General features: G+C 40.6%; 1 protein-coding gene across 2 annotated transcripts in view; it reads right to left on the bottom strand.

The window, feature by feature from the left end:
- myo1ea (myosin IEa) overlaps positions 1-16,809 on the bottom strand; it is a 51,585-nt gene extending 34,776 nt beyond the window's left edge. Inside the window, exon 1 of one of the 2 annotated variants that reach the window (XM_037096066.1) lies at positions 16,288-16,809. In XM_037096066.1, the coding sequence (XP_036951961.1) occupies positions 16,288-16,290 (3 nt within the window). In that variant the 5' untranslated portion in view covers positions 16,291-16,809. The remainder of the gene's footprint in view (positions 1-16,287) is intronic. The other variant, XM_037096067.1, reaches the window with a different exon arrangement.
- Between the last annotated feature and the right edge of the window lie 1,271 nt (positions 16,810-18,080).

The following is an 18,080-nucleotide window of genomic DNA, read 5'->3' as shown; positions in this document are numbered from 1 at the left end:
CAAGACTGAACTCAAGCTATCAAGTCAAGAAGTACGAGAGAAATGGACTCAGAACATTTGCTGATGAAGATTGTGTGATGTGATCGCAAGTTCCACAACAGTCCCTCACACGGCTGTTTCCAACATCAAGAATGAGCTTTAGAACAATTATAATATTCTCAACTTAAAGTGACGAACAAGGTCAGTCGGAATAAAAAATGAAAACAGAAAAAGGGCACAACCCTGCTAATATCAAGCACCACAAAGTAAAAAAAAAAACTTGTGGAAAGTCATTTTGCATTTAGTAATTAACTCTTAATTACTCAGCCAGGGAGGAGGGCCAGCAAGCGTTTAATATCCTCCAGGGCGACTTTATTCTTTACAACGGCAAAATTAAAACCGCTTTACAGACTCTGTCGTAGCATGGGAGATGGTGAGGAATGTTAACAGCTTCTCGGCCTAATTCAGCGTTCAGCGCAAATTCACCCCTCAGGAGGGAAGCTGCAAATTACAGCTTGATTAATTCTCCAGTTCACAACCATTAACATGTTTTACTGCTGTGTAGGTGGGGCAGAGGGAGATGCTGACTTCCTTCCTTCCTTTGCAGCGATGACACGGTGATGTCACTCACAGGGACAAAAATGCTTCCTGACGATGAGTCGGGGGGGGATTTTATCTTTGGCAGGGAGCGATAGATGCACAAAAAGGAACAGGCCAACAACACACAGACAGACCTGCACACTTGCTGCACTATTAATGTGTTTTGTGGATCGTCGGTGAAACGATAAAGCGTCAGTATGAAAGTCTGCCTTCAGGTCAATTCAGTTTAGCTTTTCTAGACCCAAAATCACACATCTGTCTCAGAGGGCTTATGACCCTCTGATAAGGAAAACTCCCTAAAAAAGGCCAAAAGGGAGAAACTCCAAGAAGGAGCACAGGGAAGAAATTCCCCTTTTCAATACGAGCAGACATTCAGTTGGTGTCATTTGTACAGAGTAGATAAAAGCATGTGAGCAGTTAACACTTCTGCAAACTGCTGATTCTTCCAAATTTGCAGCGTCATAGACTACATAATCTATTAACATGCGTACAAAACCTGTCTTTTCACATTCACATGTTTATTAAAGGTGGAGTGGACAATGTTGGAGTGACGGGCCAGAGGGCTGCCAAAAACCAGTGACCACAGATCAAGACTTCAGTATTTTTTAAGTGTGAAAGTACTGAATATTTTTAAGGCAACCTTAAATTTATAGCTGTATTTGTGGCAACAAAACATTTGGGACGGGAAGCTGGGCCACCTCCAACCAATTGTGGTGACCAAATCAGGTATTTTAAGTCGAAACATTATGTTTTCCCAACCCTAACCAAGTTTTTTATTTGTGCTTGGACCTACTTAGAGCACGAGCACAGCATTGTGACATGAGAAAAATCTAAAGTTGCAACATAAAGAAATGTACATTTCTAACTTATCTGTGGTTTTGCAGCAATATACTTTGCCAACACTCAATCTGGCGATTGGGTTGTGGACACACAAGAATCTGGAGACACAACAACATTAAGAGAGTTTAAGGCTAAATGTAAAAGTGTTTGGATTGAATATTGTGGATGTAGACGCTGAGGAGCATCCAGGCTTCTCTGCTTTTAGGGGACTACCATGCAAGAAAAGCCAGTAACCCACTCAGGTTACTCAGGCTGGTAATCTCGTTGGTAAGAGTATTACCAACAAAATGAAGCGGATTCTTCAGAAAAGATTTGTGTTTATTTGAATCAACTTTGCCATCAGAGGGGCTGAGTGTGCCTCAGTACCGTCGAGAGCCCTGCATTCACCGATCTTCATAGCACTTACAAACCCAAATGTTCTTTTCTATTCAGACAAATGCTAGTTTTCCTTTTGCTGCCACCTACTTATTAAACGCAGTACTCTGACAGATGAGAAGATTTTCTCTGAAAGTAGACGTTAAGAGAGAGCACTGGCCCGACCACGAAGCAAAAACAATTGAACATGCTATATTTAACCTCTCTCTGCTATGTCTGGAATGAAAGTGTGCAGATGCATGAAGGGAGAGGTAATACGATGGAGACGTAGGAGGTAAACGTCAAATATTCTGTGGATTGTGTCATCTGTTTTCATTTAGGCCTTGTTTAATGAGGCAAGAGGACTAAGAAAATATTCTGATATTATCTAGGGGGAGCGGACAAAGGGAGTAGCTGCACAGAGGAGGAAGGCTGCACACAGGCACACAAAGACGCCTGGGAGTTGCCTGAAACTACCAAACGGCTGCTGGAGGGTCATTATACTCAAGTGATTGCGGCAGGGCAGGAGAGTCACTTTCACTACAAAGATCTGTGCTCTGTACCAGGTTTTCAAACCAGTAACCAAACCAGTTTTCAGTCTTGCACATGATTAAGACGTTATCCTTCTATAATATGTCCTACACTGTATTTAAACCCCAGGGCTGCAACTTTAACAATTGTTTTCTTTGTCGATAATCCGTCACTTATTTTTTCTTGATTAATCAATGTCGTTTGGTCTACAAAATGTCAGAAAATGCTTTTTACAAGAGTCAATCAGTGTTTCTAAAAGTCTAAGATTATGTCCTAAAAAGTCATGTTTTGTCCACAACCCAAAGATTTTCAGTTGGCTTTCAAAGAGGTGTAAAGAATACTGAAAAATCACTGAATTCATATTTAGGAAGCTGGAAGCACAGAATTTGACTTTGTTTTTTAAAATGTTTCTCAAAGCGTTCAAAATAGTTGGCTTTTTTAAATATATATATTTGGCCGCTAACCAATAAATCCTTGCAGCTATACATAAGCCAGTAAGATGGTGGGAGCTCACTAACACTAACTAGGTCACACTAATGTTACTTAAGTCTGACGGCTGTGAGCAAAACGACTGTATTAATGTTTATGAGGGGAACTGGACAGACTTGTTGAGACAATACAAGATGCAACAGCACATAATGCACATTAAGCATAACAATTATAAAACATACACGTAATACCGAATGTTAAACTGCCAGAAAAATGTCTTTATGTACCAACCTACCTTCCTTGTAGTCTTTCTCATTTGTTTCTGATTCTGTCATGCTTTTCAATAAACATTTAAAATCTTTTTGCTGCTTATATTGACCATATTCACACAGCAGCTAGTTCATTTTTGATGTCACACTGTTTTACCTTGTAATACCTGTCAGAAGACACAATTAAAAGCATGATTCAAAAAGGAATTGCCAGGATGGTATCCAGTAACCATCCATTTCAAAACCAGTAATCTAACTTCCTTATTTTACATTCATACACTCAATATTTTAATGAATTATCATCGAATATTTTCTGATACTGGAGATTATGTGACCGATGTTTGTGATTGATATTCATAATTTTTCTATAATCAGAAACCTGTTGTCTCAAATTGAAATCTGAATTACTGAAGGCAGTGGTGGTGGCATCATAGCATACACACACACACGCGTGCACGCACACACACACACACACACACACACACACACACACACACACACACACACACACACACACACACACACACACACACACACACACAGGGGACATCTGGCACAACTAGAGTCTATGGTGGCCATAACAACACCATCACCATGGAACCACAGACTTCCTCCGGAGCACAGCAACACACAGCCTCATTAAACAAGCAAGCAGCTGACATCACTTGTATTTTGTATTTGGAAGCACTTTGATCTAAATATACGACACTTTGACAGAGACCCTAACAACATGCAAGTCTAGAATAAAAATCAGTGTAAGACAGTTTTGTCTTGTTTCGTTGTTTTTTATAATCTGATCATCCAAAACCAAAACCAGACCGGACCTTTTCCCAAAAGTTAATACAAAGGAATTTCAATACCAGTCCTGATCCATAAGCCCAGGGTTTCCCTTCATGCAAATACCATTACCATATATGGAGAGTACTGCGCGGCCCTGGCTCGGGGTACAGGAAATGGCTGGGTTTGATTCAGATTCATAAGCGGCACTTTTCCCCTCATTTCTCCCCTCCTGCGCCGGCCTGCTTTTCCACACTAGGATCTGACACACAGTCCACCATGTGTTGAGACTACGTTTTCTGCTCTGCCCTCTGAGTCAAAATCTGGACGGAAGCCATGAGAACGAATTCCTCTCTTCTAAAATAAGACGCAACTTAGGTCGTTAATCACTCTGCAGCAAAAGACTGGATAAATCGCACAACTGTGATACAAGAGAACGACTGAGGACAGATACAGTATGTACAGCTGACCACACGGGGGAAAGGTGAATCGAACACTGGTCAAATGATACTGGTTGAGTTGCTGTACAGCTGAAGCCTCCGAAGCTACATCTAGCTTTAAGAACGCAGCCTTCTTAACGCAACAAGACTGACTACTACTGTAAGTCACGCACTGAATGGGACTACTGTAAAAAAAAAAAGCCCAAAGCATTTGATAGGACGAGACTTAGACTTTGGCCTGGAACTGACAGCTTTGGGAGAGAACTCATGTTTGATAAGCCCTCACACAGCAGATAAGAGTTTCCAACATGTACCAGTTTCCTTGACCTGATTTCTAAAGTGAGTGCTGCATCAAAATGTCATGTTTCCAATACGTTTTTTATCGTAAGGACAATCTTTAGCAGAGTACACATTCAGTTTGTGTTTTTGTATTATCTCTCCTCTCGACAAACAACATGTTTTTGCAGCCGCATCTAAAGTTTGAGATCGCTAAATCTCAGGTCAAAAAGCAGGTGATGAGAAAGATGAAGGTCTTAGATGGTGGTTGGATGTTGGGCACTGACTGGCCAACTGCAGTGATTCAGATGACGGCCATTTCCAAATCATTTTGGTGACAACTGTGTGGTAAAAAGGGCTGCTGGTGACGGAGCAAAGGACAAAGACCCAAGTGATCTAATTTGGTAAACATGTGCCACAAATTAAAGCACAAATTCAACATAATTCCAGTCATGGAGTCCAAAGAGACTCTTCGGGTCGTGAAACTCATTTGGGTTTCTGTTTTGTTTTGAAAAGCAAAGGGATCTCAAATATTCGGTATTCAATAATCAATAATTCAATAATCAGAGTATATCTGATTGCCTTTTCATAAGTCACTAAGTATAGTTCTTTTTGCAACATGTTTTACAGTGTTGGTTCCATTTTCCTTCACTCATACTTTGAGGGTAATTTATTTGTCAAATTTTATATCACCATTATGAAATTGTTTGGCCACAATAATCTTGCAGTGAAAATATAATATCTAGTGTGACCAACACTAGCTACAATGATATTTGTGTTATCAGTTTGTCTGTTGATGTTAATGGTAGGAAGGATTACATTGGGTTTAGTATCTACGTGTCTGCAAGCCGATTCATCGCGACACAATTTTTGCAGAGAACTAACGAGATCTGCGGTGGTTCAAAGATTTTACTACAGAACATCACATTACAGTTAGTCCCTGACAGACGCTGAAGATCGCAGTGTTGTTCAATGTTCAGGCGGAACACACTGACATCAAGCAGAATACCTGTGGTTTCGCATGTTTTGGCCCATTAGCTCCAAATCAAGTAGATCATAACATTTCTTCTAATATAGATTTACTACATTCAAGACAGCTACTGTCAGCAGCTCATTTTGGTACAGTATAAAAATCAATGTACAGAAACTTTAAGCTCGCTTGTGATTGAATCAACACTGAGTCGGCCTTGTTTTGTTTGACTACGTTACATAATTGTCACACAGTCACATTCTGACTGGAAAACTCTCATAAAAACAAGGCAAAACCCACAATGTCCTCCTGAGAACTTCTCCTCTCTACTTATTGTTTGTCTCCCTGGAAACCAATGCAAAATTATTTTTTTTTCATTCAAATCTAAATGATCTTCTTCTAATCATGTGATTGATGAGTTTCCTTGAATGCATCAAAGAGTCCCTGCTCGCAGCTGTGTAATCACACAGCCACATGGCATCAATCCGAAACAAGAAAAGGCACCCCAAGTGTCTGCTTTGGTAGATTACTTATGCCAACAAAGTCTGAAGCTTCTGCAAGTTTGTTGCCATGCCAAGAAAAAAAGAAAAAACAAGGGCAAAAACTTAACTAATAGGTATGCTTCACAAAATATTATATTACAAATAACTGTATGTATATAATTTGCAGTAAATTGATGGAAAAATACGCTGATCAAACAGCAGACATTGAATATCTCTGTCATGAGTCACAGTTTTTGTCTTGTACTGCCACAGAAAACAATTTCAAACCACCAGCTCTAATTGCTTATCCACTGTGCCAAAAGACATCAGCAAATAGTTCTAACACACGTTCACATCAGTACTGCGTAGGTTGATTTTGACTTGCTCCTCGCTTGGAATCCAAAACATATCTGGCTCGGTCTTAACTAAACAGAGCTTAAGGAGGTACTACTCTCCAAACAGCATTTCCACCTGGTCTCTGTAGCTCGCGTTTGCACTTTGTCCAAGATCACTCACTGTGTGTAATCGGTCCAGATGCAGCTAGAAACTGCTGACTGAGATAGTTGGCCGTTCCAGGGGAGAGGGAGAAGATAAACAATGATGAGAGACACAGTAGAAGTGGAGGAGGGTGTATGTGTGGTGTCAGAGGAGCGGTGACCCACAGTGTGAGACAATCTGATCCGGTCTGAACTTCTGAGGGATGGGATGCTCATTAAGGTCACACACACACACACACACACACACACACACACACACACACACACACACACACACACACACACACACACACACACACACACACACACACACACACACACACACACACACACACACAGCAGTGTTAAGTACCTCTTAAGTGATGCTTGAAACTCCAGAGTCTGGAACTTGATTAAAGAGTATATCCACTCTGAATTACACAGAGCAGAAAAACTGTGCTGCACAGTGCTCTCTAAACTGAGACTGTTGATGAATGGCAAGACTTTGTTCACACTAAAGCTGGGAAATATACATATATACACTTACAGATTGTAATCTAATATGTGTAAAGGCATGCAGCTGTTTCAATTGTGTTAAAAATGGACAAAAGAAACACTGAGAGGGCGTGACACCCCAGCAAGATTCAGTTTTTTTTTTTCAAGGTTGAATCTAAGTTATGCTGCTGTTTTGACTTGTCAAAGACAAATAAAAAGCCTGATGGCTAAAGTTTTACGAAGCACATCCACATTTTGTCACATTTGCCTTGACTCCATACAGAGGAGGAAGAAAGAAAGCAACCCATCATAGACCGTTCACTTTTTAAAACGTAGTACTGTATCATGTATTTTCCGTGACGGCGTCAGTCATTTGTTTTGTGTAGTCCAGGATGGAAAATGTCCACAGAATCTGAATTTGGAAAGTTTCCGCGGAAAATCTGTTTGGCTGATGCTTGTTAGCGAGCATCTAGTAGCACTACTCTTTCCTTCCAGCTTCTGTAGGAACTTAACTCTGTGAGGCCACTGGGTCAACAGGGCTCTGACGCTGAGGAGTCAGAACACTTTTGAGTGAATTCATTCACCCAAAAGTGTAACTGCATAGCGAGGAAATAAACTTGAATTCAATTTCAACTAAACTAATCACCTCATGGTTCCACAAGTGGGGGGGAGACACTGAATGTCCGATTTGACTGATCATCAAACAGACTTCTGTGAAGAATCAAATCAAAACAGCTCTGGCCTTGTAATAAGCTTCATTCTCATTAATACAAAGGCTTGGAGCCAATGTCACTGGAAATGGTGCCTTCACAGGATATGTGAAATGTATGAACAAGTGAGTAATATTGAATATAAACTTTTTCACTGAAAATGATAAACTCCTGCACACTTTGAATCTTGAGCAGGTCATTTGGAAAAAACACGATAAATACAGCAGATGAACCAGCCTCTCTGTTTCCATGTCTGGGTCTCTGGCGCTGTTAAAGATCTGAGCTGTCGCACACAAGAGAAGAATGAAAATAAATATATTATTCTGCTTGGATTTGGTAACATGAGCACTGACTGGTTGTAATGATGTTCTCAAGCTCTGCCTGCAGGGCAGGGCTGAGCACCGTCCCTCGCAGAGAAAGAGGACATAATGATGAAGTGTAAACTGAAACGTGATGACTTCTAACACATCTGAGACTGAACAAAGCTCCAGCTTTACAGTGGCACCACTCTTCTTTATCCCAGTAAAGTACAAACCATGGAAACTTGAGAGCTGCTGATTTTTAAACATCTCAGATTGAACCGGTCTCTTAAACGGATGACAACAGCAACAAGGCGGCTAATAAACCATAGTATCAAAGACAGTGCGGTTTTGGGTGGCATTCAGCTGAAATTCTAGACAAGAGACGTGTCACAATGCAGTGCATTTTCAATTTAAAGCTGCCTCAGTAGTGGTCGGACGTAAACAAGCCAACTGAAGTGGAAACTCACTCACAGCCATGCCTTGTGCCACAACAGGGCATCGAGTTTCAATCAATGAAATCCAAACCAGCATCACCCCAGAAGCAACCGAATACATGCAAATAAAACAGACACATACTGAAAACTCTTTTAATCTGACGCTGCGGTGGGTGAAGAAGCTTCTCAGAGTGAATCGTGTTTAAAGCAGTACTTGGTTTGGTAAAATGCCACTAAGCTTGGCGGGGCTTTCTGTGTTTCCTTCAACTCATGAATTATTTGAATGTATCCACTGCTTCTTAGAAGGTCAAAGGAGGATCGTGGGCTCATCAGATTTGACTTTCGGCAAGTTAATCGAATCGAAGAAGAAAGAATGTGGCATTTTAAGAAGAAATCTTCTGAAGCGTGTAAATGATTTAGCCAAGACAGCTTTGAGACTGTCAACAGCCCAGCTTGTGACTACATAGTAATGCCTCCAGCATTTCATAATGTACAATAGACAGAAACTTTCTCTAGTATCTGCACGATCAAGCAATACGATTAGAAACAGTAGCGGCTCACTTTATCAAACGGCTCTCTGGAGGAAGAGCAAATTACTGAAATCAAAGTCTCCAAAATGTCACCAAGAAAGCTTCCAACTGAACCAGAGAAGTCTTGCTTCTGTGTTTCTGTCAGTCCAATATCTCAATTTAAAACAGATAAACTGGAAACAGACCTGAGTCAGAAAACAGACGTGTATCTCTCAAAAACACACCAAATTATAGGAATTCTTTTGCCGTGTGCCAGAACTGTTTGGGGCTTGAGTACAGTGATGAAGGGCTGCTGCTGGTCAAAGCTGCCTCACGTTACTGTGAGAAAGGTCCCTAAAGGTCTAACAAGGTCAGCTCTGTGCTTTAACATCAGAGGGAGAATTCATTTTCTTGGTTTCAGTAAACAGCACTTGTCTTCCAGAGAGATTTTAGACATATACTAATTTTCAGGTTACAACTAGAATACGTTTTACACACTTTAATGCACAAAACACATATTGGTTTTCTCACACTGCCCACTGCTGCAGCACTGTACTCTGTGTGAAACATTGTTTTAGCTCCTGTCCCTTTAAGCCCCTCTTCCTCAATATCCAGTCTGCTCTGATTGGTCAGCTCACACACGCCTGAGCCAGTACCGCTAATTATGTCTCCAGTCAGCTCTGTTGTGTGTTCATAATTGTGCATTAGCGCTTTTCTCATGCAGGTTGAAGGGGTGTGGTGCACGCATTAGATGAATAGGGCTTAATGACTTATCAACCGCACCAAAGTGAACACATTAAAAAGCGTAGCTAAGATAGTGACTCAGCTGCTGTTACATTCATGCACTGACACCACAGAAAATCCCTGAACTGCCTCCCAGTACGTGGTGAACGGAGCAACAGGCAGCCCTAGCTGATGAGCCAGCTGTAACGCCCCTAATTAAAGAGGAGTGCTAAAACTGCGCAACAAAAATACATTCAAGAGCCTGTTTTGATCAGGAGTATCTAGAGGAATGGGCTAGAAATGTCTGTTCCTTTGTTATGAAATCATAGGTGGAGATTGGAAACAGGAAGTGCATCAAAGTTTGCCTTCAGCTTGATTTGATCCCTTCGATTCATGTCAGTAATTCATTTGTCTCTTGTGAACTAAAACAAGCTTTTTGAGTGCAAGAAAAGAAAAGATGGATTCCAATCGGCAGGGTTTGTTGCGAAACTTTACTATATCGTACACAACACTGTATTTCAAATAGGCTCGTGAGGTGGTGACTTAGAAACGTTATTTCTCATTGTGACATTTTCCACAGTAAACACTAAATTCAAGTACAGTTTAACCACACATAAATCAACATTTGTTTACTGCTACATCAAACATTTTGCAGTGGAGTAAATCAACTCCGCTGTTCATCAGTTCATAAGAAAAACAATTCGAAAAGATCCTCCTGTAATTGTACCACGATCTCTCTGTGATGGACAGTGGACTCATTTCAGTCAGAAGACGAGGCTTATGACTGTCGTGTTATATAGCCCATATCACCCTGCTGCAATCAGTGTCGTGAAAATTACCCAAAAGTCATACTTGATGTCTTGTAAAAGTATAATTTTATTAAAAGTTTAAGTCACCCATGTGAATAATACCGGAGTAAAAGTCTTACAGGCTGGTCACATTGGTGTAGAGTGTGACGACAGCGTTGCTGAGAAGATGCTGCTGCTGCTCACTCGCAGTACGGCTCCTGTCTGCTGATGATTGATGATTGTCAATATATATGATGATGTGATTTCACTTTACCTTTCACTTTGAAATAAAAAAAAGAGAATGCACCAGAAAAAAAATGCATTGACTTGTTGTGTGTACGCTTCATGTCTGTGACATTTTCTACACATACTGACATTAAACATTAAAACTGGTATGATGTTACTATGACTGCCTGCAGGTTGTTTTGGGTCTATTTTTGCAGAGAACCGTGTGTATCTGGAGGTTTAAATAGGCGAGACTCCAAATCTCTAAAATGAAGCACTGCTGCAGCCGCACGTGACAAGCTCTCTTACCTGTTAACATGGATGCTGAATGAGAAGCAAGAATGTTACGCAGCCGGTGTTGCCAGCCTGTCAAAGTATTTGATATTAAATGTACTCCAGTCATTCAGTACTTCAATCAAGGAATCTTCTGGAGATTCATGTACTTGAGATTTAAAAGTACAAATAAAGATATTTCCATAACTGTATGTACTGTATACTATACTGGGTCAATTTATTATCAGAACCAATATTCACCTTTTTTCTGATATTGGGAATCAGTGTTTTTTTTTTAATAAAAATAGATTGTAATCTGCAAAAAATTTGTAACTAAAGTTATCAAATAAATGTGCGGAAAAGAGTAGGATATTCACCTCCAAAATGTAGTGGAGTGGAAGTCTAAAGTAGCAGAAAATTGAAAAACTCGAGTAAAGTCCATGTACCTCAAAATGGTACTTAAGTGTAAAATTTATCTACACTGGAATTCACATGAGGATGATGTTTGCAAGCCAAGGGATCGAGGAACCAAAATGGATTTTATTTCTATTTCAACAATTTGTTTAGTTTTCATGTTATTGTGTTCCAAGCTGCTGCAGGACTCTCAATAAAGTGAGGAATCAGACCGAAGCAGCCAAACACAACGCCGATCACTTCCAACTAAATATTTATGTTGGCTTATTAGTGACATTATAAATCGTGAAAACAGAAATCCACAGGGAGAATAAAAGAGCTAGTGGCAAGCCAATTGATAAATATGACACTCTAAGGAAAAAGATGTGGGCTCTGTCCCCACGTCCGCTCTATTAATGCCATAGTTCTAAGTTTAGCTGACATAGTGAGCATGTAGTACACTTTAAATCTAGTGTTTATGGACGAAAATAACCTTAGGTTCAAGAGGATACTATTCTGACGCTCCAGTCGCTGCATGATTCCACAGTTAGTAATGCACTGACTCAGCCCTGCCACGGGACATGTGCCAAAAAAGACAAACTAATTCAAACCATCTAAGTTTGACTTTGTTTCCAGTCAGCTCAGTTAGTTCCAGTCTTTCTAGAGATACACACCAGCTGACAAGCCTTTTAAAAGCTTTGACTCACTTCTCTCCAACATCACTGTCTGCACTTTTGTGAGTTTTTCCTCACAAGGTCTCACCCATGAATATACATGTACAGCTTTGTTTTTGTGGATATTGCTGCAAAATCACACTCTTTTCCTTATGACAGACATTTTACTTCCCTGTCCCGGTGCATTGTCTCTGTGAGGAAGTAAGGTTGACACATGGCAACCTACAGGCCAAACTGCCACAGCAACCAGCATAGACAAGGCTGAGGTTTCCAGTTGATAGAGTAAGAGGGCTGGTGTGTGCCAATGGGAAGCTATCAGAGCAGATAACCCGAGCACAAATGCAGGAGCCTGACCTTGTTCCCTGTCTACGTTTAGGGAAGTCATACATGCAAATAGCTGCTATAACAGCACACTGTTTCACAGGTTCATGATCTAAGAACAAGGAAAATAAAATAAACACGCATGAAAGGATGTTAGTGGATTATGTTGACACAGATAAGAGCATTTATAATAAAGTTCATGTATCATTTACAGTTATTATTACCTGTCGAAAGTAAAGGAGAACTGGTGCCAGATGAACCATGAAGGGATCACAGTTCATCCCGAGGCGGATATGAAACTGTAGCAAAATTCCTGACTATCCATCCGACAGTGTCAAATGTCACCATAATAATGTTGATTCACCCTGCAGTCATCAACATCGGCACCAAAAGCATTCAATAGTCATCGAGATATTTCAGTGATCTGTCAAAGTACTGGACCAATGGACCCACATTAGAGCCACGTCACTAGCATGGCTAAAAGCACATTACCGCCAGTGCACCTCAGTGCCGTACAGTGACATTTTACACCTGTAATATCTCATATAAAATACAGCTGTGTAATCATTCACCAAGCGAGTAACAGGTCCAGTTAATATCTGAGAAAAATAAATCACACAGTTCTCAGATGAGCTGCTTTCTGGATGACCTTTGACCATCTAAAGTTGCTGCATCCTCTCCCAATAATTCAAAGTGAAATGAGGAGGTGGATGAATTTAAAACAGGGCTGAGGCCTTGTACAGAGTTAAACATCACAGCCACATGGCCCTCTTGGCCACAGGAGGGGAGCACACGCTGCTCAGGGGACGCAGTCAGCAAACTGAGTCACAAGGAGAGAAAACCGCCGGGCGCTCCTCACCTCGCCACTTCCAGCATTCTGAATATCATGTCTCACAGTTACAAGAACACTCTGACGACACCACGATGTCACCGCCAGTCAGCTCACCGATTAAATGTGAATGTGAAAAAAAAAGCTTTTATGTAAGTGACACCACAATGATAAGGCTTAGCCATGTCAAACTCATTTCAGATGAAACAAAATCAAAACCAGCAGGTGTCATCCCGCCTTGTCTTGAGTCCCTGATGTGTAATTTTGAGGAGCTAACAGCTGCTGCACAACAATAAACCAGATAAAGAAGATGTTACTCCAACAGTAACAGATATGTCAGTAGTCCAGCCTCTTACATCATGCGTACAGAGCGACAGTAATAAAATATAGTGCTTTAATAGAAAAACAAATGATATATCAGCTAAAAAATGTTCCAGAGTAGATGGCAGATGCATTCTCCATGCCTGAGTTTTAGGAAAATACAAGATTTAGCGTCCAATTAAGAAGATGAGGTAAGTGATGGAGTAAATTACTGCGAGTGTAGAGTGAGTCCATCTCTTGAGTCTATAATTTTTTGTTGTCGTACTGCTGGATGAACACATGTCATCACTGGATGGGCAATGAAACAGAAAAAAATAATAAATAAAAAAATACTGCCACATCTGCTTGCAATAAATTGAAAGATTAAATAATACAAGTCACGGAAATGTTGCATTTCCACTAACAATAAAAAGAAAAGATACAGCAAAACCAGGATTTTATTCATACGGAGTGAAAAGCTCACAAACTTGACGGTATTTGACAACTTGAATTTACAATGTGAGATTTATAAGCTTCTCTCATCCAGACTGATTTACAACAAGTGCAGCAGTAGGATAAGTCAACACTCATGAGGCCAATCATCACAAGCAGCAAAGCAGTGAAAACAGGGTTGCATCTTTTTTTTTCCTTCACAAAGACGTATGGAACTGATCACGAGGAGTGTGTGAGTGTACTGAACCACAGCGACAAGCCTAACGAGTTCCCCAGGTCCACAGAATGGGTGTTCGTCCTGTTTTCAGAGACGGGCTTGAATTCCTGAGCAAATCTCTACAGCAGTGATCGGTTTGAAAATGGAGCGCCAGCTTTGAAATGAAGGGAAAGGGGGGTTACTCAGTACGCACCTCCCTGTAGGAGAAACTAATGCAAACCATCTGCTGTCATACTGACTCGCTATTCAGCATCTGGCACAGAACGAACCAGCAAGCGATGCTGGTGTCTGCTAGTCCAGACAGTAAGGATGACAATCAGACTGTTTTCTCTCTCTCTCTCTCTCTCTCTCTCTCTCTCTCTCTCTCTCTCTCTCTACTACTCTCTGCATGAGCTGACACACAAAAGACAAAACCTACAGTGGGTGGGTTTCCAACAATTTTGACCAAACTTCCTTTATTGTCTTTTAAGTTTAGAAATTTTATCCACATTCATAACTCTGTCATTTTCTGCTGTCATTCAAGTTACCTCCCAAGAAGAAAACAGCTCCTGTTCAATCGCAGTGAAACTGAAGCAACCATATGTTGCAAAAAACTGCAGTAAAACTTCCAACTTCAACTGAGCGTGTAAGTGATAGCAACGCCACAAAAGATGAATTTAAGAAGGAATGCGGCAAGAATATATTACATATTTTTAAGGTCACGGCTCAAGTGCAACTGCTCCATTATGCTGACTGCATGTTACGCAACATTTGTCCTTTGGGTTTGTCTTTGCATGGGAATCCTGACCTACAGGTTCAATACAACACTTTAAGTGGCAGAATGCAGACAGGTTTCACTCCTACCCAGACAGTGTTTATGTGTTTGCCAACAAAGCAAGAGGTTTCATGTTGGCACACTGAAACATCCTGGCACACAGACAGTGGGCTCATAACTTGGAAGGACATTTGCTAATTCTGATCATTTAAAGCCAAAATCTTGAATTCTTGAGGCAAATAAAACCTTTTGTTAAAAGTGTCGTCTCAACAGCCATAGAGACAAATAAAAATGTGTCTGAGATGCTGCATTACAGCTGTGTTATTATGTTCAACAGCCAGAGTGGGAATACTGCCACAGAAGACTGTGGTCTGAGAAAATGTTGCCTAAACACAATGACAAGGCCACACAACCTCCTCCATAACTTAGCTCTAGGCGTGTCTGCTGCAGGGATGGCATTCAGTAACCAGGAAAAACCTGTAATGCGCACACACACACACACACATGCAAACACCTGACACTTGCTCACTGGCTGCATCTACATCCAAGACCAACTGGTTTTAACCAAGTTCACACAACTAATGTTTTTCGGTGGCATAACATCTCTCCGGGCGTCACTCAGACCGTCACATTCAAAAGCTCAGGGTCAGGGCTTTTCTGATTACTTTCACTCGAGCCCATAAAACCTCTGTGACGGTCAAAGAGAGTGTCAGGGTGAGAGTCAGGGAGTCAAAGGCAGGCTGGAGATTACTTTAATTTTGAGAGTGATGGTAAATATTGGCTTAAAGAGGACATCAAATGACATTAAATATCAACAATTATCACATACGTGATCAATGAAAATATGTTTCCTGCCATGTGGGGTCACAGAAACTGCAGTTGAGTATATTTTTCACAAAAATAACTTAAACTATGTCAAACACTTGTTGTTTAAAGGGGCATTGTGTAGTTTTGGAGAAGAAATTCAAAGTAATATCTTTAATATTTACAATGTTAGTGAGGTTAAAATACAAACTCAGAACTATTTACCCTTTCTATAACTGAATTTACAAGCTGTTCTCAAAAGGGAATAAGGTCCGCAGTGCACTGTTAGAAGTGAGAAAGGTGGCAGGGTCCGCCACATATTAAAGTAAAACAGTATGAAACTTGTGTTGACCCTTTAACGCCAGTTTGTTTGTTCAGTTCATTCAGTCATGAAAAAGAACGAAAAAGAAAGAAGAGTTTGTTAAGGCATTCACAAATCAGTCAATGAAGATCTTTCTCTTCTGATTTCAAATGTATTCTCCAAAACTACAAAGTGCTCCTTTAACTCTGGGGGCTCATTAAATGAAATAATGTATTATTCATTACACGTAAATGTAATGCGGTAATGTAGTTCCATGTTATCAGTCAATGTTTGACATGTGTATTCTGTTGGCTTCATTAAGTAAACAGTCATAAAACCAGTGTGTAAGTATCACTCACCATCCTCCGTCTTCAACACAACAGTCGCAGTCTCCTCCGTCGTATTCCCCGCGATCCAGTCTATGTGTCCGAACCTCAGTGAAGTTCACACTCTCTCAAACAAAAACAAAAAAACTGTAGCTGTTAAAGCTACAGCCAATAGGAAACAAAAATCCAAAAAAAAAAAAAAAAAGTTTTACACAAGATATTCCCGGTAAACTCCCGAAGGCATGGATGCGTCTCCTCAGCGGTGTCCTCCTCCGTCCATTGTTGCGCACAGAGCCGACACTGACAGCAGCGGAGCGGTGACCGGACACGCTGGAGCTGGATGGTTCAATTGCCGAGAGAGGGGAGAGAGAGCAGTGCCCTCAAAAATCGGCTCGAAAACATAACACAGGAAACTGAGCCAGAGGGTCCAATCAAAGGGCGCCGAACGCGGAATATGCTTAAATATTCATTAGGTGCTGGGAGCGACGCGACTGGGCATGCGCAGCTCTGGGACTTCCTAACAACAGAGGCCAACACAGAAGAAGTCACCATCAGTCCGCTCACAGACCTGGAGTCTGTTCTCACACGCTGTCTGTGCTGTCCTGTACACCTGTAAGTACATAAGTGTGGGTCACATCAATAAATCCATCAATAAAAACAACTTCTTCAACTGTCTTTTTTTCTGTTTTGCTTGCTTTTTCTCTCTTATCTGTGCATAGCAACCATCTGTTGGACTCTTATATCAACATTTACATAAACTTAGTGCACACAAATTTTACTTCAACAATGTCAAAATAAGCCTTTCCGCTCCTTTTCCTTCATACACGCTGCTCACTGTCTCTGAATCACTGGCATATATATCCAGTTCATTCCTTTTGACTTATACCTGTGTTTTAATATTATGTCTGACTTTAGATGATCTCCTATAAATTAAATGTATTTTAAGAATAAAGGGGTATAGTCCCGAAAATCTGTGGCCTACAGTGATTCTGTCTGACTTCTCCTCCTCATACAAATAAAAATGCAACTCAAGGCCTTCAGGAAACCTCTCTTGAAGTGTATGGGTGGCACTGATATCCACTTCTTCTCACAACCAGTCTTCAGCCAGTCTGAGGCTCGCTTTCAAATGATGTTGGGCAGTGAAGTTTCTCTGGGTGTAACCTGCCTAACAAGCTGCCTCTGTATGCAGTAGACGTGTGTGTGTGTGTGTGTGTGTGTGTGTGTGTGTGTGTGTGTGCGTGCGTGCGTGTGCGTGTGTATGTGTGTTCTGTTGTCATATTTTAGATGCACTATTACACCTGATATGAATATTGAAAATGTCAATGTTGAGGTGTCTTTAGCATTCAACATTACGACCTTATCATCATGGGCAGTATGAAGGTATTTGAGCTTGTATTAACAAAAGGTGACAGATGTGCCACCAGATGGAATACCAGCACACAAATACAGCTGTTATGATGTATGAATATTAGATGAATAAAGTAGAAATTATGTGTAGGTTCGGTGACGCTGTTGCTTCAGTGTTTTGTCACCACCCAGTGGACATTGTAGGAAAATTATGAAACTTTATTTGTTATAATTTTCACACTGAAGTCACATTGAGATTAAAAATCTTTTGCTTGCTAAGACAGAGTCAAAATAGCAGCATGAAAGTGATGAGAGTATTTTTATTTAATTTGTTTTGGCATTCAAAAAAAAAAAGGAATCAGTTAATGAAGATCTTTCTCTTCTGATAAAAATGTCTTCCCCAAAACTACATAGTGCACCTTTAAAGATATTAAAACCAGCTAGGTTTTTGAAAAGGGAAACGTTATTGATTATATAAT

This window comes from Acanthopagrus latus, chromosome 4 (assembly GCF_904848185.1).
Source record: "Acanthopagrus latus isolate v.2019 chromosome 4, fAcaLat1.1, whole genome shotgun sequence".
NCBI classification, from domain to species: Eukaryota; Metazoa; Chordata; class Actinopteri; order Spariformes; family Sparidae; genus Acanthopagrus; species Acanthopagrus latus.
The sequence above is the reverse complement of the archived record's forward strand: the minus strand, read 5'-3'. Positions and strand labels throughout refer to the sequence as shown.